This window comes from Patagioenas fasciata, chromosome 14, assembly GCF_037038585.1.
Source record: "Patagioenas fasciata isolate bPatFas1 chromosome 14, bPatFas1.hap1, whole genome shotgun sequence".
Lineage (NCBI taxonomy): Eukaryota > Metazoa > Chordata > Aves > Columbiformes > Columbidae > Patagioenas > Patagioenas fasciata.
In genome coordinates this window covers 14307792-14329156 of record NC_092533.1, presented here as the reverse complement: position 1 = coordinate 14329156, position 21365 = coordinate 14307792, and the positions used below count along the sequence as shown (strand labels likewise).

General features: G+C 36.8%; 1 protein-coding gene across 12 annotated transcripts in view; it reads right to left on the bottom strand.

Annotated features, from left to right (window-relative positions):
• Positions 1–21365, bottom strand: part of TENM2 (teneurin transmembrane protein 2) — a 629416-nt gene that overhangs the window by 468602 nt on the left and 139449 nt on the right. For all 12 annotated transcript variants that reach the window (XM_071814801.1, XM_071814803.1, XM_071814804.1 and 9 more), the window contains exon 3: positions 17896–18186. In XM_071814801.1, coding sequence (XP_071670902.1) covers positions 17896–18121 — 226 coding nt within the window. In that variant the 5' untranslated portion in view covers positions 18122–18186. The remainder of the gene's footprint in view (positions 1–17895; positions 18187–21365) is intronic.

Here is a 21365-nt window from a genome sequence, read left to right as displayed (position 1 = left end):
AGCTTTATTTTTCTAAATTATGATTACATTTCTGTGATGGATAAAGGCAATATGCCTTTGCCACAAACACCAGAAAATTAGATGAAGGTGAGACACACTGAATTAACTGAAGTGAAATTCTCCCTTGTGATGGATGCCTTAAGTTTCACTCATCAGATAAGTTTGCTTATAATCAGAATAATTTTGATTAGTTAAGAATACATGCTACATAGACAAAAGGAAGGAAAAAAAAGCAACAGCAAAATAGTAGCTAGAATATTTTTTTTCCCTTTTTCTGCTCAATGTTATTCATGCCCCCAAGCAACTCAATCTTTTTTCTCACATACTTTGTTTGTAAAATTGGAACGAACCAACACAATTTATCCCAATGGTTTAGCATGTGAGTTAGAGTAGGACAAAAAAATAACAAAATCCAAACATCTCATAATTATTTAAATAGGATTTGGTACATCAGTATGACATATATAATCTTAGCTTTTTTTTCCTCTTCAGGAAGAAAACTATGAATTACTTAAAATGTATACATTTTTCATTCTTAAGCATTCAACTGAGTCTTTGTCTTTTTTCCACTCCATAACATTTTCAGCTACATAAAAGATGAAGTAGATGCATTTCAAGTTGTTTTTCTTAGACTGTAAATCTTGGGAAACTCTTCTCATTTACCACCTTTCATCACAAATTAACATGCACATCAAGACAAGTTCATTATCATTTAGAGGCCTGTTGAAAAGATGAAAAAAGAATTGCACCTTAATGTGCCCTGGATTATCTACTGGTTAATAAAATAAGTGCTGAATAATTTTATAGGTCATAATCATCAGTTTGCTTTTCTTCCTTTCTAATCAAAAAGCTCTAAAAGTAAAAATTACATTCTAAATAAATTGTGCGTTGTTGGAAAGTACCATCATATTTCTTTTCTGAAGGTACGAATGATGTTTACATAAAATAAAAAATAAACACAATTACATAAATAAAATTATTATACGAATGCATTTTGGTGCTTCTAAGTACAGGACTTTGGGGAACTGTAGTTGAAAAATTACTCAGCATGTAACAACCCTAATTCACAGAAAAATGTCATCTGCATCTTAGAGATGTATATAAAAGTTCCATTATTAATACATTTCAAATGTTTGTACACTACCTAGGAGAATAATATATGACACTCTTCTGGAACAAATAAAACCAAGCTTAGCATAAGTCCTGCTGACACGAAATTTCAATTCACATTAGCAAAGTGACAGTTGCTTTATACGTAGGAGAACTGTAAAGTGAACAGAGCATTCAAACACATGAAATATTGCAATGTCCAAACAGTCACAGAATCATTGTAAGCAAGCATGAATAATATCATAATGAAATACGTAAATACGTAAAATACGTACGTAAAAATTAAAATGGCCGCTTTTTACAGTGAACTCGGATATACCACGGCTATTATTAAGGGTTTAAAGAAAAAAAAAAAACCAAACAACAAAACAGCAGCACCCCAGTTGTAGGTGTTGCAGCACTGGGGTACTTCAAGCTCTAAAGCAGTCTCACCGAGTTCAGTCGTGGACATCACAAATATGGATTGTGGGGCCAAAAAATAATTCAAAATCCACAGAAGACAAAGCAAACACCATCTGTTGAGCTCAGCATCGCCTGAGCTTGAGAAAAGCACCTCACAAGGCACCACACATTAACTCTGTTCTGTCTCCAATTAAGTCAGGCATCTTCTTTATTTTATTTTTTTTTTTTTAATCTCAGTATTGTATTAATTTAGATCTGCACTTAAGTTCTCTGAAAACATCTTCAAGCGTATTATTCAGGAACTGAATGGTCCACCAACCAGTACAATCTTCCACTCTCAACAGTACTCCCAAAAAATTAATTTTTATGGTGCTTATTCCTATATCTAAAACCATACTGTATTTTTAAACACAGGTGGGAATTTAAACAACAAATAAAAACTCCTATATCCCATAAAGATGTCAGGCGATCACAGAAATCTTTAAAGAACAACATGCTCCCTGATCATAAAGTCTTTTTAAAAGAGACTGAACCTTTGAGGTTGATTAAACACAGTGACAAAATATTTATGTAAAAATATATACGGCATTTCAATTACTCATTGTTTTGTGATCTTTTACCCTGTTTATGACACTTTTCCTTTTCTAGTCTCCGATTTACTTTTTGATCCAAACTGCTTTTGAAAGTGTTACTATAATTTGCTCTGGGAAACACATTAAGAAGTCTCCAAATAATAAAAGATCACGGTCTTTACACCTGTCAGCGGGATGTGTTGAAACTTCATCTGGCTACAAGCAGAAATTTGTCTTAAAATAAAAAAAAATTGTCTACAAATTGGTGTTGCACCAATGGGCAACTTTAGTAGATCAACTTGTCCATTCAGAGCATTTTGACACTGCATAGCACGCCTCGCTGTCCTACAGAACAAACACACGTGCACCTGGGGGGTGGAATCGTGACACCTACTTCATAATTCTTTGATATTTTAATTTCTCAGTTTCTCAGCATCTCACTGGGTGGGTTGGGGGTTCTGGGCAAGTCATTGGTTTGTGCCCCATCCGTCCTCTCTCAGGTGATGCTGTCTCTGCTCCTGTCTGTCAGAGCACTCTGGCACTTACAGGCAACGCCTGCTATGTGAAAAACTACGGTATGTTGTGACAATTGTACGTTTAATATAGTGTTATTTTGAAATCTCGCGCATTACGTATCCCATATAGATATGGACTTGACTATCATTGCTTTTCAGAGCGAGTCCCAGTTACACCATTGATTTTTACTTGAGTCAGTCTGTGGTTTTGAACAATTAAACAACAAGTGTATGGCAATATGAATGTAAAAGGCTTTTTCCCTCAAGAGTTGAGATAATATTTATAGTTGTAGCCTAAATACTTCTTAAAGGACACCACCGAACTCAGGAATTACTAAAAAGGCTCTGCACAGGAGAAAATATCTTCAGGTTTCAAGAGAGGCATTTTGCACTATTTTTTTCACAAATTAACACAGAAAAACAAATCACAATTTAAGAGCGCTAGCAGCAAGATCCTTTGAAAAAGCTCATTAGCTCTCACTTAATCAGAAAGAAGGAAGGAGGGAATGTTAAATGCAGTTCAGTCACATCACCTTCATGTAAATAAAGCCAACCACACACATTTCAGCCACCCTTAAGCATCAGTTGTGCTATGTGCACTAAGCACCAAGAGCAGACAAAGAATCACAAGTATGAACATCCATAATTTTTGCCACCGGCACTCATAACCTCCTCTGGGCTGGTGCACAGAAACCTCTGGGGCTGCATCCTCCCCTTCTGTCCTTCTCCTGACTTTGGCAGATAACACCTCCCAGGTTATAGAATATATGGATCTGTTCTCCTAGCTCCCATTTCCCAAAAAGGAGACACACTGCAGATAACAGAAGAGGAGGATCCCACAGGAGTGTGAAGGTAAGAGGGGTTACAGCATCACTTGCCTATGCTGTGCAAAGTGCGTATGTTGCTGGTGAGCTTCAGGTACTGCCTCCACCTCCAGCCATGCTATTGGTCTTCAAGGGTTTATTTTAGTTTTGTCCAGAGCAATTCTACCATGTAGGCAAGAAGCAAAACCCAATCCTGCATCATCAGCACCAGGTGATGCTCCCAAGCTGTTCAGAGCAATGCCAACTGATCCCATCTTACACATGCTTCTGCTTTTAGCTCTTTCTGGGCGGTTTTGCAAAACCATATTTCCAGTTCTCTCCACAGCTGGGATGGCCTCTTTCCCACTTTATTGATAAGACTTTCCAGATAACAGCTAGTTCCAAAAAACTCTGTTAATGCTTTCTCTTCCTTCTTCTTCTGTCCAGGGTTAGCACCCTAAGGCCCCTACCAACACATTCCTTTCTCTATCCCTCTTTCAGCACTGCTCCTGACTAGTCTTATCCATCTGCCCTTTATCTTGGGAACTCTCTTCCATATTGATCCTCATATCTCAAAATTTACCCTGCTTTTTGAACACTGAAGATACTGCCACTTCATTTGGTGTCACTAGAAAAGTTTTTTCTAGGATTTTAAAAGCCTTTATTTACCAGTATCATTCTGCACAGGTTAGGAGTCCTGAAGAAAGGATAACCAACATGAGAAACCCATGCAGTTGGTTGGTGAACACAGAGAAATAGAGAAAAACACAAATGCATACAAAATATTTTGCCGATAATCTAGAGATTCTTGCAAATCATTCCTTGAGAGAAAAAAGAAAGAGGAAATTTGACACACACCCTCTGCAAGCTGCATATGCAAAAATCTCTACAGAATTCAGCAGAGAAATAAAACTTCAAGTCTAAGTCTCCTTGACAGTAAGACAAGAAGCCACTCTCCAGAAGTGTCCTCTCTGCCCTCATCTGCATTTCAGATCATGTTGTATGTTAATATACAATCTCACGTCGTCAGAAATGTAAGATAGTGTGTGCAAAGATGTTTTTAAGTAGAACAGGAGGACGTTGAATGATAAAGATACACAGTTTGTTCTGCGCAACTTATTACTTTAGCTGTTCAAATTGCTAACAGGTTTAAACCACAACAGTGTAACCTCGGAGCTTCTAACACCACCAAAATATCTTTTTATTAAAAGGTTGTAAGGCTGTAGGAAAGGTAAAGTTTGTGCAGAGATTTAGCTCAACTTCACCCTCTGTCTAGAAAGCTGAAGTGATAAAGGCCTTTTAGATATGTCATCTCTGTAGGGGAGAATTTCTCTTACATGAGCAAACAACAGTACTTCTTTTAAACATCTCATTGCATAAGAATGAGGTTAATTTAAACTGAACAATTTGGCATTTTTTCAGGCATATTGTATAAGCATAGCTGTAAGGAAATTATACTGCTGGACTTAATGTATTCTTAAACATATTAGGTGTAATGCTATTAAAAATGAAAAAAAGAGAAAGCTTGACATTCACTGATGCTACCAATAACTCCACGTCTGTTTCCTTGCAAAATAGTCATATGACCTCCAAAGGCATAGATTTTATTTCCTATTCTGAAAAGCAGTAATATAAACATGGCCAGGGGATTAATTTTTTCAATTGTGGTTTTGAAATTTACTGTGCATTTTGCTACTATATCTTCTCTCTTTCAGAACACTACTGAAGTCACACAAAGAGGATCTAAGGTAAATCTCCATCAGTTTGAGCCACCTGCTTAATGCTTGCACGTGCTTGGTGAGAATGCAAGTCGAGAAGTCTTTCCCTCTCATGACTGACAAATACACCAACTACTGTAATTTCTCTTTTATTGGGAATATATAAAGAGGATCAACTCCACTCTCTTCAACTATAGCTTAAAAATGAGGACACAAAAATAGTGATGCTGGGGTAATTAAAATATTTTTAGAAAAACATTCAAAACCACTATATGTTAGCAAAATCATTATTTCCAGGAAAACAAATTTGAATCTAAATTACATTCCTATTCTCACAATCCACTACTCCACAACTGAACAGCTGAGCAAATTGATACTTTGGATTCAATAACTGAATCAGTACTATTAACAATATTTGTATATTTTGCAACACAATATTACAACTGTGAAAATCACCTCTTAATTTGGGGTTTCTTTAATCTGCCAAGTCATTCTATTTATTCTTAGTTGTTCCTATGCACAGATACCCCGTCTTGTTGCACAGATAATCATCATGTTTTGTAATGCCAAAGTTTCTGTTTTATAAATATCACATCTATATGGTACGAGGATAGGCTGCCACACCTCCAAGTTTTTTTGGTATACATTTTCTTAAACGGGACACTAAATCCTCAGCAGTAAAAGAGATACTAGAGAAAAAAGAAAAGGAGAAATCCTATCCTATTATGTTTTTATAAGATGTAGAAATTATGAGTAAACGCGTAGATCAACAGAAAATTCACTCTAAAACAATACTTCAGAGGAATTTTATTAAGGAGGACTGTTCTGCCTTGTGTGGTGTAGTGCTGGTCACAAAAAAACAACCAAACACACACACACCAAAACGCACCACCACACCAAACACACACACACAAAACCCCACTACATAGAAAAGCCCCTGTGTGGGACGGATATACTTGCATCAAGGTATAACATTGTTATGCTGTCAAAAAAAATGAACAAAGAGGATGAATCTAAGAGACTGAATTTAAGATGGAGGAGTCTGTCAGGAAATAACAGCTCATAAGAGTTACAAAGCCGACATATAGACATAAAAAGCAAAGCTGACATATTTGATAACCACAAAGCCTGCTTATTCCAAATATACTCTCAATTACAGTCATTCTAGATTACGCTAAACGGAAAAAACAAGCTCAAGGTAGTGCAGTGTCACAATACTCGTTGTGTGCTGTCACCCTCCCACAGCTTCCTACACATAACAAACTCTTCCCAACCTCCTGCATGGGCAGACACTTGTGGGTAGAGAAGAAAGTTCCCCCCACTGCCAAACCCACAAGCCCCATCACACCCCTGGCACCCCCAGTCACACCCCTGGCATCCCATCCCACCCCTGCACTGCTACTCGAGGCAACGCGAGGACACGGAAAACCTGTCAGAGCAGTTTTGTGATGTCATGATGGAAGCTGGATGTTTTCCCTAGTGGTCAATTCTAGCCCGCTGGCCAAGGCTCAGCTGTGCGCTGCCATCTCTCCAAGGCCAGCAGTTGGGGACAGTGGGCTCCCTCCAGAACACCACGCTATTTGCAGCCAGCACCTTATCTGTGTTGCTTGGTTGCAATTACCCGAGAACAGACAATTCACAGTAAGAAGAGCTTCATTAGAGTTTATTAATAGCAAAAACAACAACCAAGGTTCATTTTATTTAAAAAATGGTAGAGAAAGGGGCAAACACCGGTGAGAGATTGTTGCACTGAGTCAACAAGAGTCACACAACTGAAGTACTGAAGACATCGAAAACCACAATCTGTTGTGTACACAGTGATTTCAGAAAGCAAGTCACATCTCATTTTTCTCTGCTGTGTCCTGGTTGAATCATTCACAATTGAACAATACTAAATACAAGTACAGGATTTTAGTTCTCTATCAATACTAAATAATATATTTTTCCAAGTACCTTAAATTGAATGTTCATTCTTCTAATTAGACTATTGCTAGATCTGTAGGAGGTTGTATAAACCACTTTAACCTTATTTTAATTTTTCATTATGAAAATTGTAACTGTTCATTAACTTTGGAAGACAGAGCATTACAGCTGTGATATATCATTCCTCAGATTATGAACAATCTGCTTTATAAATTCAGTGTTTGAAGCAGGTATTTGTAATAATGTTGTGTTCATAAGAATTTAGAAAAAAAACTTACTGTCTATCCATACACAAAATCTGATTCACTGTCATGACTCCAGAATTAGTGCCAAAATATATTTGACCCAATTTAGCAGGTTCATTAGAAACTAAAACCCAAAGCCCCCAAAACAAGAAACTATCTAATACTACCCTCCCCCACTTCTGCAACTCTTTGGTGAGATTACTTAAGCAAGAATTATGTCCAGATTATCACTTTTGTGTAGTAAGTTTTTAGCATATTGTGAATAATTTTCATGGAAGGTAACAGTTTCCCACAGAGATTAAACAGCATTTTAGCTTTGCCTTAATACTGTTCAAATGCTTATCTTAGATACAGAAAATCTCCAAGAGACAATTGGATATCACTATGAAGTAAAACGGAATATTAGTTATAAAAAGGTTTTTTTGTTCTTTAACTACAAAATTTGAAACATTACTGTTATAATTATAATGTTTAGTATGTCATTTTAAACTGCCATCTTTAAAACACTGTATTCTACTGGAAGTAACTCAAAAAAGCTACAATACTGTGCTAGACCAGTTCCCACAGAATGGGCCATTTGCTCAAGGGAATTAAATTGATGCAATTTGTTCTACATGATGGTCTTTCTATTGTGTTTTCCATAACATCTCTTTAGGTCGATAGTTCCTCTCTCTATTTTCTAGACTTGCCCAAGTTGAGCTAAAATGAAATCTCTTCTTTATTTTTCACTGCATTAAGTAGAAGAAGAAAACTGGTTTTTTGACTTTTCCCATATAAGCTTTCTGCATCCATTTCAACAAGGCTCTATCACACACCCATACAAACATCTGAGACCCATCCTATACCGTCTGTAAGAAACAGCATTTCTCAGAGAGGCTTTTCTTCCAACAATTTTAAAAGATATGTTTTGATTCTGAATTAAACAGGATGTAGGGATTGCCACCAGTGGAGGAGTAGGAATCACAAACAGCTATAACCCAAATATTCTAAGGAAATGTAAGCAAATAATTACAAATAAAACTGCTTACATTCACGCAACTTGTTTGGCAACAGCAGTATACCATAAGGAAAGCTGCTACAATTCATAACAGCATCTTGTAATAAAACAGCTTTATGCATCCCTCTCAAACTGTTTAGTGCTCCAATCTCATCAGATGGCTGAGTAAGCATTACACTTTGGGACAGTAAATCTCTGTTTCCAATATGGTCTACATTCACAGACATGCACTTTCGCATTCACTGTAAGACACTTCCAGCTAAGCACTCATATAAAAAACAGCAATACATAAAAATATCTGCATGGTATTTTGTCTAGTCAGCTATCTAGACCCTGAACACATTTAGGAACCTTGAAGCAACAAGCAGCTCAACAGGAACCGGTCGCCACCAGAAAAAGCTGATTTGAAGTTTGGATTTACAAACATCAAAGTAATAAGAACGGGCTATCTTTATTCACGTCACTGAGGCCCACATGGCATTGCTATGGGATGTTTTCATTCCTTCAGAGAAAAAGTAAAAGATAGGAAAGGGTTTATAGAAAGGAGGCTTGAAGAGCCCTACCTAGATAGAATAACTGCAGCATCTAACTGAACCTGTAAAGAAAAACCACTGGGTACTGTGAGTGTTTCAGTAAAACAGAAGAGGGCATCACTAGACCAAATGGCTAGCAACTGAAACCAGTTTCCAAAATCCAAAGAGAAGCTGGGATCTGCTTTTGACATGGAGCCTGATTTGCCACACACGCCGCCTGCCAGCAGAAATGACGAAGTTTCTGTCTATTACTATTTTCAAGACTCCACAATGAGTTTCATTGAAAGAGAGATTACTGGGATCAGCGTAGAAATAATCTGAGAAAAGTTGATGAGCAACTGGAGAGAAGGCCAAAGAAGCTAACTGACAGGTCTTCTGACCTTGAACTCAAGATCCAGAGACAAATAATCTAAAACAAAAAGAACACAAAAAATGCTGGGCTTTGCTTACCCAATTATACTTGCTTCTCATTTTTTCCTACTAATTTTAATTCCCATTTATAGACTTTATAAGTAAATTGGTCATCAGCACTTTGACAAAACTCCAGAACATCCACAGTTCTCTAAGGAAGAAAATTAGTTTTGAGTGGTGGTTGTTTCTGTTTGTTTGAAAGTTTCCTTATGTTTTCCTTACTAAGTAAACTGCATGTATTTGGGTACAGGCACAATATTTTAATAGCTTCTAAACACCACATAATCCAAATATAAACACAGTACTCACCACCACAGACCATACAGTTGTCCACTGGGTTTAAAATTTACTCCCAAACAATAGTAAGATATTTCAAAAGAACATGGGCAAAAAAATCAGGTGTAAAATACAATTACAAAATAAACATAATAAACACCTACAACCTGTTCCCAACGCATTTGAGCTGAAAGCTGCCTTGTGCACTGGAGCAGTGGATGGACTGGTGCTTAAACCACCTTCCACGCTCTCCAAAAATCACAGAATCACAGAACGTCAGGGACTGGAAGCAATCTCAGAAGATCATCCAGTCCAATCCCCCTACCGGAGTGTTTAATCCTTTCCTTATTTTCCTGAAGATGCAGACCTTAATAACACCTGTTATCAGAGAGTTCAACAACATAGAATCCAAAATAAACGTCTTGTCACTTTAAAATTTACAGATTTCCTTTTTATTTAAATCTTTATTTCTTCCTCTATTATGAGAAAAGGGGAGGAGAAACAAGTGGTCTAATTGCTCTTTCCCAGAAAACAAGCTTTAGATGGGTTCCCAGTTCACAGCAGAAACAAAACAATATTCACTAATGCAAATTTTGGGCTACATGACTTCCGAAGACTAATTTTCTAGTACATGCCTAGGACGCAGGAACAAAGTTGCCCATTTCAAACCCAGATCAAACGTAAAAGCTTTTAAATCTGAGATTTTCATGCTAACAGCTGTATTAGGAAACTATCTGAGTCTCGTCGTCTTCATCAGTTTGAGAACACGCACAAGTAATCAGCCTCCATTCCTAACTCTTCTTGCTGGAAAATACACCCTAAAAAAATATCTGTGTTAAACTGCAGATCTTTCTGAAGACAAGAACCAAGAGAAGGTGGAATATTTGAAGAATTTGCACAAGTTAGCCATTTCTGTTAGAATTAATCAAGAAATAAATATTTTCACTTAGGCTATCTTACTTAAAAAATAATATGTTTTTATATATATATATAATTTAATCTCCTTGGAGTACATTATTTTCCTTCAGATGGATTTTAATATGAGAAAGAGCATCCACGTGGATGTGCCTACATATTACAAATTTCTTAGAAGAGTGTGTGCATGTGTGTGTATGAGAAAATTGAGAAGGATTTATAGGATCAAAAATTATTATTTTCAGTATCCAAAGTCTTCGACTTGTATTACATAGCTGAGCAAAGGGATAAGGAGAAAAAAAAGTACAGAAAGAGCAGATTTTCTTCAACATTCAGTCAGGCTCCAGGCATTACAAGGCGAGCAAACACTGCTCCTCTATTTTGAAGCACGAGATCTTTTTGCTTGATACGAATTTGTAACTATCAGGTGTAGGAAGTACAATTCCTATTAATTTTGAAGTGATTTTGAAAAGGTATTTGCATTAAAATGGTTATTAAGCCTACTCTAGTGTAGACTGACTTAAAAAAATAAAAAGCTTTTACTCAGTGTGTGCTGACCACATCAGTTGATAATATCTACTTTTTAGAAGTTACGGTTTTATATCTGGCTTACATAATGCTCATGTAACTTTGTAAATGGTTAAAAAAATAGAACCTAGTTTAACTAATCAACTGATGAGGAGTCTAGTACAGCAGCAGTAAAAAAAAAAGGGGGAGGAGAGAGAGGAAGAAGCTCTTTTTGAAAGCTAAATAACTGTTTAGGAAAAAAGAAGGGTAAGTTTATACATACCTATATATTTGCATCAGAAATCCCTGCATTCTTATTCTCCAATTTCAACTGTAAACAAATGCTGATTTTTAATAATGATCACTAGAGAGAAACTGCCAAGAATAAAAAAGGATTCCCTGAGAGAAACTGTGTGTACAAGGAATTTGCATATTATGTCTAGCTGTTTGTTGTTTACTCTACAAATAAATATTAATATTAGAAGGGTACTGTGTTTCTCAGCGCTGGTCATATTAATTAGTACTGGAGCCCCCTGTCAACATCATACCTTCTCCCTGTAAAGTTTCAGAAGACAGTATTTTCTTAAACTCCAACTTCACGTTCATTACATTCACCTAGAACAGGATTCCCCCATTGCTGGGCAGGAACACCCCTCCTGACCCTCTTGGAGAAGGATCGCTGGGGGACAAGGTTCAATGAGTCCAACAGGAAAGAGAGCAAGAGCTACACCTTCGTCCAACAAGCCTGGGTCAGACAGACTCAGCGTGCTCAACTTGCCAACAGTTCCAGCAGGTCCAAGCCACCGAGCACACCCCACGTATGGAGATACAAAATGGTGAACCGCCAAGACAGGAGGATGGAAGGGGAATGAAAAGGAAGCAGAAAATAAGAGATTAACAGAGCAACTGACTTCAACTACCATTTACAAATCAGAGACCTTGCTGCTGTAAAGGCAAAAAAACCCAACAAGCAAACAAACCCCACCAGCCACAAGACACAAAAGAGGAACAGAGAACAATTTATGCATGTATACTTGAAAGTATCCCAAATACGGAGCTTATTCCATGGTGTTTCCCTGAAAAGCCACTCCTAAAGAGATTTCCTTCTGACTTTACGTTATTGTGACTCAGATCAAATATACACAAAGTTTTTGTTTAATTCCTGTTTATGAGGAGATCTTAATATTACAGCTCAAAAGGCCACCTGACTGATGATAGAGTATAAATAAGAAGAGGCAGATTAGATTTCGGGTTAGACTTTCTTACATTTTCCCTTCCTAAAATCATATTTGGGGAAGGGTGCTATAAAGGTTTGTACTTTTATTTATTTGCTAGTCTAGTAATGCTGCTATGCAGCCCCATTATTAACAATATCAGCACAGATGAAAAGTGCTTTCATGTTTTTCTATCACTTAACAATAAGACCCATATAATCTTTTATGATTTGGGGAGGGAGGTGCTACTCAACATCTTTGGTTTATTAAATAAAGTATACATATCACAATACAAAATTGTTATTTCCCACTAATGCTGTGCTTTCTAGAGGAGAGAAACGGAATGCAGTTGTCTCACCTTAATAAATATTTTAACACTGGGATTGCCCATCTCTCAGGTAACCATTAAAGCCAAAGTAAATCTTGATTCAACAGCAGCACAAGTTCCACGTGCGTACCGGTGACAACAACAGATTTGCCTTCAGCCCTGTTTCCCCACACAAGCGACCCTACACTCCGTTTCATGTTAAGGGGCTTCGGCCACCTGCCTCTACCTCTGATTTTATTTGTAAGTATTTGGATATACGGAAAGGCAACATGCTGCAGAATGCCACCTGAAACCTAACATGACAAAGGAAAACTAAGAGTGTGCTCCTCCTGCAACCACAATACAAGAGAAAGTTTTCTTTAATGTCCTTAGTCCAAATCTACATAAAATATTTAATTTTCAAAAGGTAACAGGTTCCAGAAAGAAATATTAAAACTCAAGTTAGTAAAACTCAGTTGGATTGGGAAGGGATACACTCATTGGAGCCTAAAAGTTGAGTACATCTTGATGACAAGATGACCAAAATCTCATGTTGATGTTACTGGGAATGTAATCAGTGAGATGACGCCCAGTCAGCCTGAGAACCTGTAATAGCAACTACCCCCTCCATACAGCAGCACATTAGTTGTTGCTGAACACAGCATCTGACCACAATAACTTCAGAGCTCAACAAGCTTAATCACTTTCATGAAATGTTCTTACTGCAGTGTGGTTCTTTAAACGTGTCCCAGTAAATTATTTGGTGACAGATTCATGATGTGAAGAAGAACAAGAAGAGAAAACAACATTTGTCTTTCTCAGCAATCAGAGCTGCCCTGGAGTAGGCTGTAAAAAATAAAATGTAGCTTCATCAAACTGGTTTGGGTTGCTTTGGGTTTGGGTTTTTTAAGGAGAGAGCAGTGATTGATTGTGGTGTTTGTTGGGTTTTTTTGGTTGTTGTTCGAGAAACTTATTCAATGTACACGGAGAAAAGAGATGATAAGTAGTATGGGATAGTAACACAGCTTCATGCGAAGGAAAGCTGAGTGCACTACACATCTCAAGTGCCCCTCTCTGAGAATTCCACTGCATAACTTAATTCTCTGTTTAATGTTAATAAAAATACTGGGCAATCTTAAGGGACATTATAAGGGATTTATTATAATAACTATCACTACTTTTTTCTGACTCCCATTAATATACCTATAGTGTCAAACAGGATACAAAAAGCACATCCTTTTAACTATAAAAGAATAAAAAATGGAGCTTGAGCTCACACATAGAAATGTATTGGCTGTTCTTTCTTGAAATTATCTCGCCATACAAAAAGGATGCTGTGGCATATACAAAGCAATTCCACTGTGGTAAAAAAAAAAATCATCAAAATATTTCACAAGACTGTTGGGTCCTGTTTAGTATGATTGTGTTTTTGGAGACTTATTTTTAATAACGTCAATCATATACTCCAGTTGTTCTAACATTTCACAGCAGAGATTTACTGCTAAACTAGATCTGACCTGAGAATGAGACAGCAGTCAATTCACTGTAACTATTGGCTAATAAATTTTGCATCAGCTGAAGCCTGGCATTCAGCTCAGGCTGAAATACACAACCCATGAGCTATGAATGCCAAGTGAGGAGCTCTGGAACAGTAAGGTTTGCAATCATCCCTTGGAAACCCAGTTTAAAACTCTTAAAAACTCAGCTGAGTGTTATCAAGAATACTTGAAGAAAAGATGCCTTTCAAAGCAAGGCCTTTAAAGAAAGGTTTTCCAAAATCCTCATTTTTTGCCTTAAAGAACATCTACCTCCACTGTGCTGTGTCAGCAGATTAAGTCAGAAAGAAGGTATTTTATTTTAAAAGAAGGAAGAAAAAAAAAAGATAAAGTTTGATAATTGGTTCTCTTTAGAGGAAAAATATATAGCATATAGAGAAATTCATGTATGACCACAAGATTGTAAAATATTCCAAATATTCAGAGGCATCAGAACTATTGTCAAGCTTTTGATATATCCTAGCAGAAAGCAGAAAAGTTTCTATTCATTTTAAAATGCAGCATTCAAAAAGGACTCTTCAACTTTAAATAAATCTTGCAATGTTTGAATGCTCTGAGATCCACTGAAGGACCATATTTTTCAGATCAATTGACTAACGAATATCCAGTGCAGGTACAGAATTGCAAATACGTTTCTATCTTTTTTAGGGTAAAAAAATTAATAGCTCAAGCATGCACTGGAGCTGTCATTTCTAGCCACGAATCTGAACACCGGTTTTGAAAATGATGAGAAAAAAAACTTGATGCAAAAATACTAAACCTAATTTGAATTACTTTGTGCAAATATTATTGCTAATGTTAAAAATGGGGAATTTTATTACTTAGATGTTTACCCGTAATTTCGCTAAGGAAAAGTCCAGTAGAAGTAATGCCAGATTAAGGTGTTTCAGGTAATATACAGTCACGTCAGCCTTCAAGCCTTTATACCAAAAACTTCCAAATACCACACCAGAAAGTAGCTTCTATGGCAAAGAGGAACTTTCTTTGGCAGGCGTGTTTGTCAACGATTAGCACAAAAAACTTATTTCAATAAATGCAAATGATGACAAATTTTTGAAGTTGTATCTCAGAGCTAAACTTCCACCAACATTCAATTTTCCTATCGAATGCTCTGTTCACACTGGCTTACAGAAGTATTTATATTTCAGAGATTTGCTTTTTCATAAAGAATGAGACAAGTCAGAGCAGAAGGACAAAACACTAAAGCGAACCAAGAAGATCTGTTTCAGATTTCTGAGCTCTGAATATTGTTTTTGTTATAAGCATTTCACTGTCAAACCATCATAAACAAAACTGGAAGTAGTTCAATGTGGTCTTACGCTTAACAGATTTTCAAACCCAAGTAACATATGATCAGGCAGCAGCTGAAAGCAACTGCTTTGAGCAGTTCCAGTGCCACGGTTAAACCAGATACTTTTCAAGAAGTCATATGCATATAGCTTCACTAAAAGATGAGACAAAATATTGAGGAAAATTTCTACAATTGCTTAAAAAAATATGTCAAGGTCCTTTTATAATAGAAGAATAAAAAAATTCTCTAAAGACTATTTATTTTAAGCATGTTTATTTCCTACAGAATTTAATCCTATCAAAACACCCACTCAAATTCAGAATAAATTTGCATGTATAAATTCCTAGATGTCTGCAGTTTGAAACCGCATGCGTAAGATGTAATGAACAGTATTTCCTACTGTATGTACCACATTTTTATCCATATAAGATTAATGTAGAAAGTCAGAAGATGCACCAAGTCTTAATCTAAATCTACTTGCCACGTTATGTCATATTTCATGTCAGAAAAGAAATCACAATGAAAAAGATACCGAGCTTTCAAACATGAAGAAGCATCACAGACTTATTTACTGAAGAAATTTACTTTCTCCAGTTAACAAAAGCAGGAAAATAAGGCGCTGCTGCTCACATTATTTAATAGAAAAACTTACTTCGGCTCTTTAAAAAAATCTTCATTCATCTAGACACAACAACACAGACTAGCGGGGTAAATAATAATAATAATAATAATAATAATAATAATAATAATAATAATAATAATAATAATAATAATAATAATAATAATATCTTCTGAGCATTTCAATTCAGTTACCAAGAATTTGCACTCCCCTTCATAAAAAGGGCAGCTAAGAACAAATTAAGAGCAGGAGGAGGATGAACAGTTGTCAAATCAGTAATCAAGAGAAAAAGAACATCCTCATGAAATGCTGAATAATGACCTGGAAGCTAAAATGAGGTACTTGAGCTGAAGCATCAGTCATCCAGATAGGGAAAAGTAATATTTAGATGACTCCTGTACACAAAGGCTGAACAAACCACAGTGAAAATGGTTTCAGCGCTTGTATGATCTAGTTGCAGTTTGATGCGTTATCTGCAGGTAAAGACCTATAAGCAAAGAAGACCCTACAAGAACAGAGATTACCTCAGAAAACAGAACTTGGTGTTTGATAGACCAAGCATAATGCAAACACTTCCAAATGTCTGTACAAAATGCGAGAGAAACAAGGATTTGACAAGGGTTTAATTAGTGTTGCTAATTGATAGATATTTTGGTTTAAAGGTGAAGACAGACACTGACTGCTGGCAGAATGCTTTGGACGAGTTGCATGACATGATATCAAGTATTAAAAAATGACCTTTCATTGAATGATCTCCACGAAGAAATGTGTGTTAGAACTTCTGAGTCATAGAAATGTGTAGTAGAAAACTATCATACGGCATTAACAAACACATATATAAAATAGTAGAGTTTCAGCAAATGAAGATGTACTAGATAATTTACCTTCCACTGAGAGGGGCACAAAGTACTATACCCTTATGCCTCAAGATGGCTTGTATCTTGCTTGATATAAACCATATCTGATTCTCCAACTGAAACTAAACCAAGTATTGTATTCTAAAAGCCAAATATAACTGTTGACTGAGTGACAGGTTATTTGGTCAAGTTAACCAGACCATTCAACACTGTTCCTATGAAGCAATGCTCGCTAATGGTTTCCACACAGAGACTTATGATTTACTGAGACAAGTAAATACCTGAATGGGAGTAAAACTATGTGTGTGCACAGTGCAAAGGTATCAGCACAGTTTCTTCAACTAAAAACATTCAGACTGCTAATTCACTAGTTCATTGGACATAACAGGTATTTAAAGCAAGGATCATTTTCTAAAAGAAATAACCTCACCTTGCTTACAAGTTCACACAGGCAGGTTATTTCAAATATTAGTTCTAGAATCTCAATGCTGCAATAATGCATAATATTATAGCCAGTTATAAAAGTAATTAAGCTGGTTTTCTCCTTCTAGTTTTTATGAGATGAAGGGTAAGCAGTGAGGCTGAGCAGTGACAAAGTGAAGTCAAACAGTATGCCCATCACCACATTTCAGTCACACAGCAGTTAAGAACAGCAAAGAAATGTGGAGGTACCTAATTAATAATGAATATGCATTGGCCATAGGAGGTTTTACCAGAACAGTGTTTTAGTTATCTTTTCAGTACTTTCAGTTACTTTGGTGAAAATGCCATTATTATTTCTAAAATGAACCTAGGAAACAGAATATGAAGTAAACATTTTGGCCAATCCTGAAATCCATGACAAATACAACATCTGGTGAAGCATTTGTGTTTATCAGATGCTTTGAACAGTAGATCCCAGTTTGCCTTGCCTATAAATAGTGAATTCCAACAATACCAGAAATCTGGGAAGAGAAAGGACTTCCTAATTTAACACAAAACAGGTGAAATGATGATGAAATGGTATCCATTCTCCCACATTTTTTTCATTAAAATTCCTTATAACACTGGTATATTTTAACAAGCAACAGAGATTTTCTATTGAGGATTACTGTAAAAGAAAGCGGTTCTGACTTCAAACATACCTTGTCTTGGAAACTCATCTGACTCCCTGTGAACCAGGTCAGAAACTCGATTTCCATAGTGCATCCTGGTGTCATGATCATACGCCTTCAGTGTCTCACTTGAGCTGTAAGACTTCTGAGTTGGTACTCTGCAGTCTTCACTGTCCAGCGAAGAGCTCGTATAGCGACATTCCTTTCCACAGCGGCCCCTCGTCAGAGAACGGTGTCTTCTGTCTTTTATGTCCATTATTCTGAGTCTGGTAGGACGCTTTCAGAAAAGCCACTCTTATATTTGGGGTCAGCCACTGTCACCTAAAACCAGGAAACAATAACAAAAGAGTGAGTAATGTTGTCACCACTGTTTTTTTTTAATTCCACTTTCCTTGACTTATCCATGAAGAACAGTGTGGCATAGATCAAGAAAAAAGAGAAAACCCACATGATGCATCCTTAGAAATTGAAATACTGGCATGAATGGGTGGGGGGAAGGAAATCAACTACTGTAAGAGAATCGCATTCTATCTAAATTATCATCTCATTGAAGAGTCCAAAAAATAAGGATAAAACAAAAACACTGTTATCTTTTGATTTCTGAATGAGCACTGATAACAACATGGAACTGACAGAATAGTATTTGTTTCTGTTATCCAACAGTACTAAGAAATGCAGACTCAAACCAGCTTTAATTATTTTAGTTCTTCCTGCAGGAGGGCTTGCAATTAAAAATGAAGCACATAGAGGAGCTGCATAGAGGAGATTATTCCTATTTGCCATTAATGCATTACAGAGATGTACATTAACCTTTAACAATGTGCTCCCAAGCAACTGCGACTATTTTACTGCCCCTTGATCACACAATCAGAGGTCCTTTTCCCAACAGAAGGTTGGGCCAGGTATCTCCAGAGGTCCTTTCCAGCCTCAGCTTTTCTGCATTTTTATAATTCTCTCAACCCACTTTGGGAATTGGCTGCTCTTGTGCACCACAGAACATGACTAGATGTTTTTCTTCACAATCCCTCAAAATGACCAGTTTATCCATCTCCTCAGTTGGAGCTCTTCAGAATTGTATAGATATCTTCTTGCTCACTGGACTAGCAAGAGGGAAATAATTACAGCCTACTTAATTACAACACCCTTACTGTGGCATATATGCTTCAATATATGCACAATCAGTATGCATAAACCAAAAAGTGAAAGAAGAAAGCGAGAAATACACTAAGCATGGGTAGCCTACCCACTGGAGTATTCATTATTGTGAGCTGGCATTTGAATGTATGCCTTCTATTCATGGCATCCCATGCCCAGCTCTGTACCACTCCTGAGAAATCCTCATGACAAAACCTTTTGTGGGAAATGAAATCTTCCCCACCAAAAATACCCAGATCTGCTCCTGCCACCACTGCCAGCCAGGTAACAAACTCCTGCGAAAGACCACGACCCCAGGAGGTAGTCACAGCTTGCACTGCTGGAGCTGTTTGCGCCCGGAGGAGGGGAGGTCAGCACACTGGCCTAAGTATTGGCTAAATCATTGCTTTTGGGCTGGAATAGATTGTGTCCCTAAAAGAGAAAAAAATGTACTTGGCCAGAGGAGCTGGTGAACTTGAGAAATGGTTTCTTGGCTTCATTTAGACTCTGACATTTCGACGATTTCTATTTCTTTTTCTTTCTATATTTTAAAGAAGAAAGTTAGGTAACCAGGAGAAACAGCTGATTTAAGCCACCCACCAGGTATTCTGCAATCTGTGAGTGTTAAAAATTGTAGCCATGCTTCCCTCTTCCCCCTTATTCTTTTAACTATCATGGTACATTCGGGTGGCGGGGGGACTCATGAAACAGTACACACAGAAACGCCAAAATAAAATCAGAAGACATTCAGTACCTAAAACTAGGAGGGTTAGTTTTAGAACTTCAGTTTAAAGAGAACGGACAACTCAATGTACGCTCAGGTTTCCCACCTCTCTGAATGTCTAGTGGCTAAGCTGGCTTCTCTATATCTCAATTATACAGTTCAATTCTTTGGCCCTGTAATATTTATTAAACTGTAAAGCATGTTAACTATAAAGCATGTTAAAACTGGTGGTACAAACACCTTCTTGAAGTTTGGGGAGATATATGATCATTTAGATTAACAATTCCTGGTTTTTTGATCCCAGCTCAATACCACCTCATCATATTCAGATATCAACATCTCACAATTACAAAACACAGAAACAGATGAATACAGTATTGAGCAAAACTTGCCAATTACTCTGTGTATGTCTTCACGCTACTGCTCAATACAAAAGCCCATTATTCCGTATGAAGGTATTGTCTCTCCGTTCAGAAATACAAACAGCTTTTTGTTTTTTATGATTGCTGAACTTCAAGCTGTCTGGGCTGATTTCTGTTGTTTCTGAAAGAACATTTAATTCCTTGTTACTATAGTTAAAAGAAGGATTTACTATGACTGACATAGAACTTCTGAGTATTTCCATCATCTTAGCTTATTAAAGCATCTTCTCAGGCAGACAAGATTTCGTTGAAGTGTTCCCTCAATAAACATTCTTCTGTAGATTTTTGTGCAATTACCCTACAAACGCAAAAATAAAAGGAAATGGTGAGCGGTGAGACAACGCTCGAGTGTTGATCATGCCAAGAAATATTCCTCAATCTCCCTCACGTGCAGCAAGGTGCAACATCTGCACTGCCATTACCATGATGAGTCCAACAGATTAACACAAGAAAATAAATGAAAAGCATGATAAAGATGTCCCAGCAGCTTTACTTTGACCTTTATTAAGGAAAACCTTGTTACAAGAATCAGATCTCATAATAATTTAGCTAATAACTTGTTCTTTACAACACTGTACTACTAAAAATTTCTTAAACATTACTACATTTTAAGATACACTTAAAATATTATAGATAATATGAAAAATATTTTAAGTGGGGGTTTTATTCAATGACATGTTCATATTTATTACAGTACTTTGAATATTTTTTCTGATTTTTCTAGTACTTCAGGACAAATCCCAAGCCTCTGAGACTAAATACATCTACCTAAATGAACAAAATATTCGCATAGATGCTTGCCTCTGCTTTGGGGATCTCTATGAATGAAACAGTCCGGTAAAAAGCAGTTCCACAGCACTGTCAACAAACCACTCCTAAAATTCACACAACAGCATCGCCATACATGGCTCAAACTACAGTGAAATTAAGTTGTAACTCGCTCCTAGAAAACTTATTTCACATTTTTCTTGTACTTATCTGAAACAGATGAAATACTGTTTCAATTCAAGGCTAAACACCTTCCTTGTTAAGATAGTCAAATCTTTATGTAACGCATTCCTGGAAAGGTAAAACGTGATAGCTCCAGTTTAGCGAGAATAATGGTGAGATTCAATTTGAGGTTAAAATTCCTGATACTCTTCGACTTGTCTGTCTCAAGGGCCCTCTATGAATGGTATATTTTGAGTAACTGACCTAAATAGTAACTGCTTTAATAATTT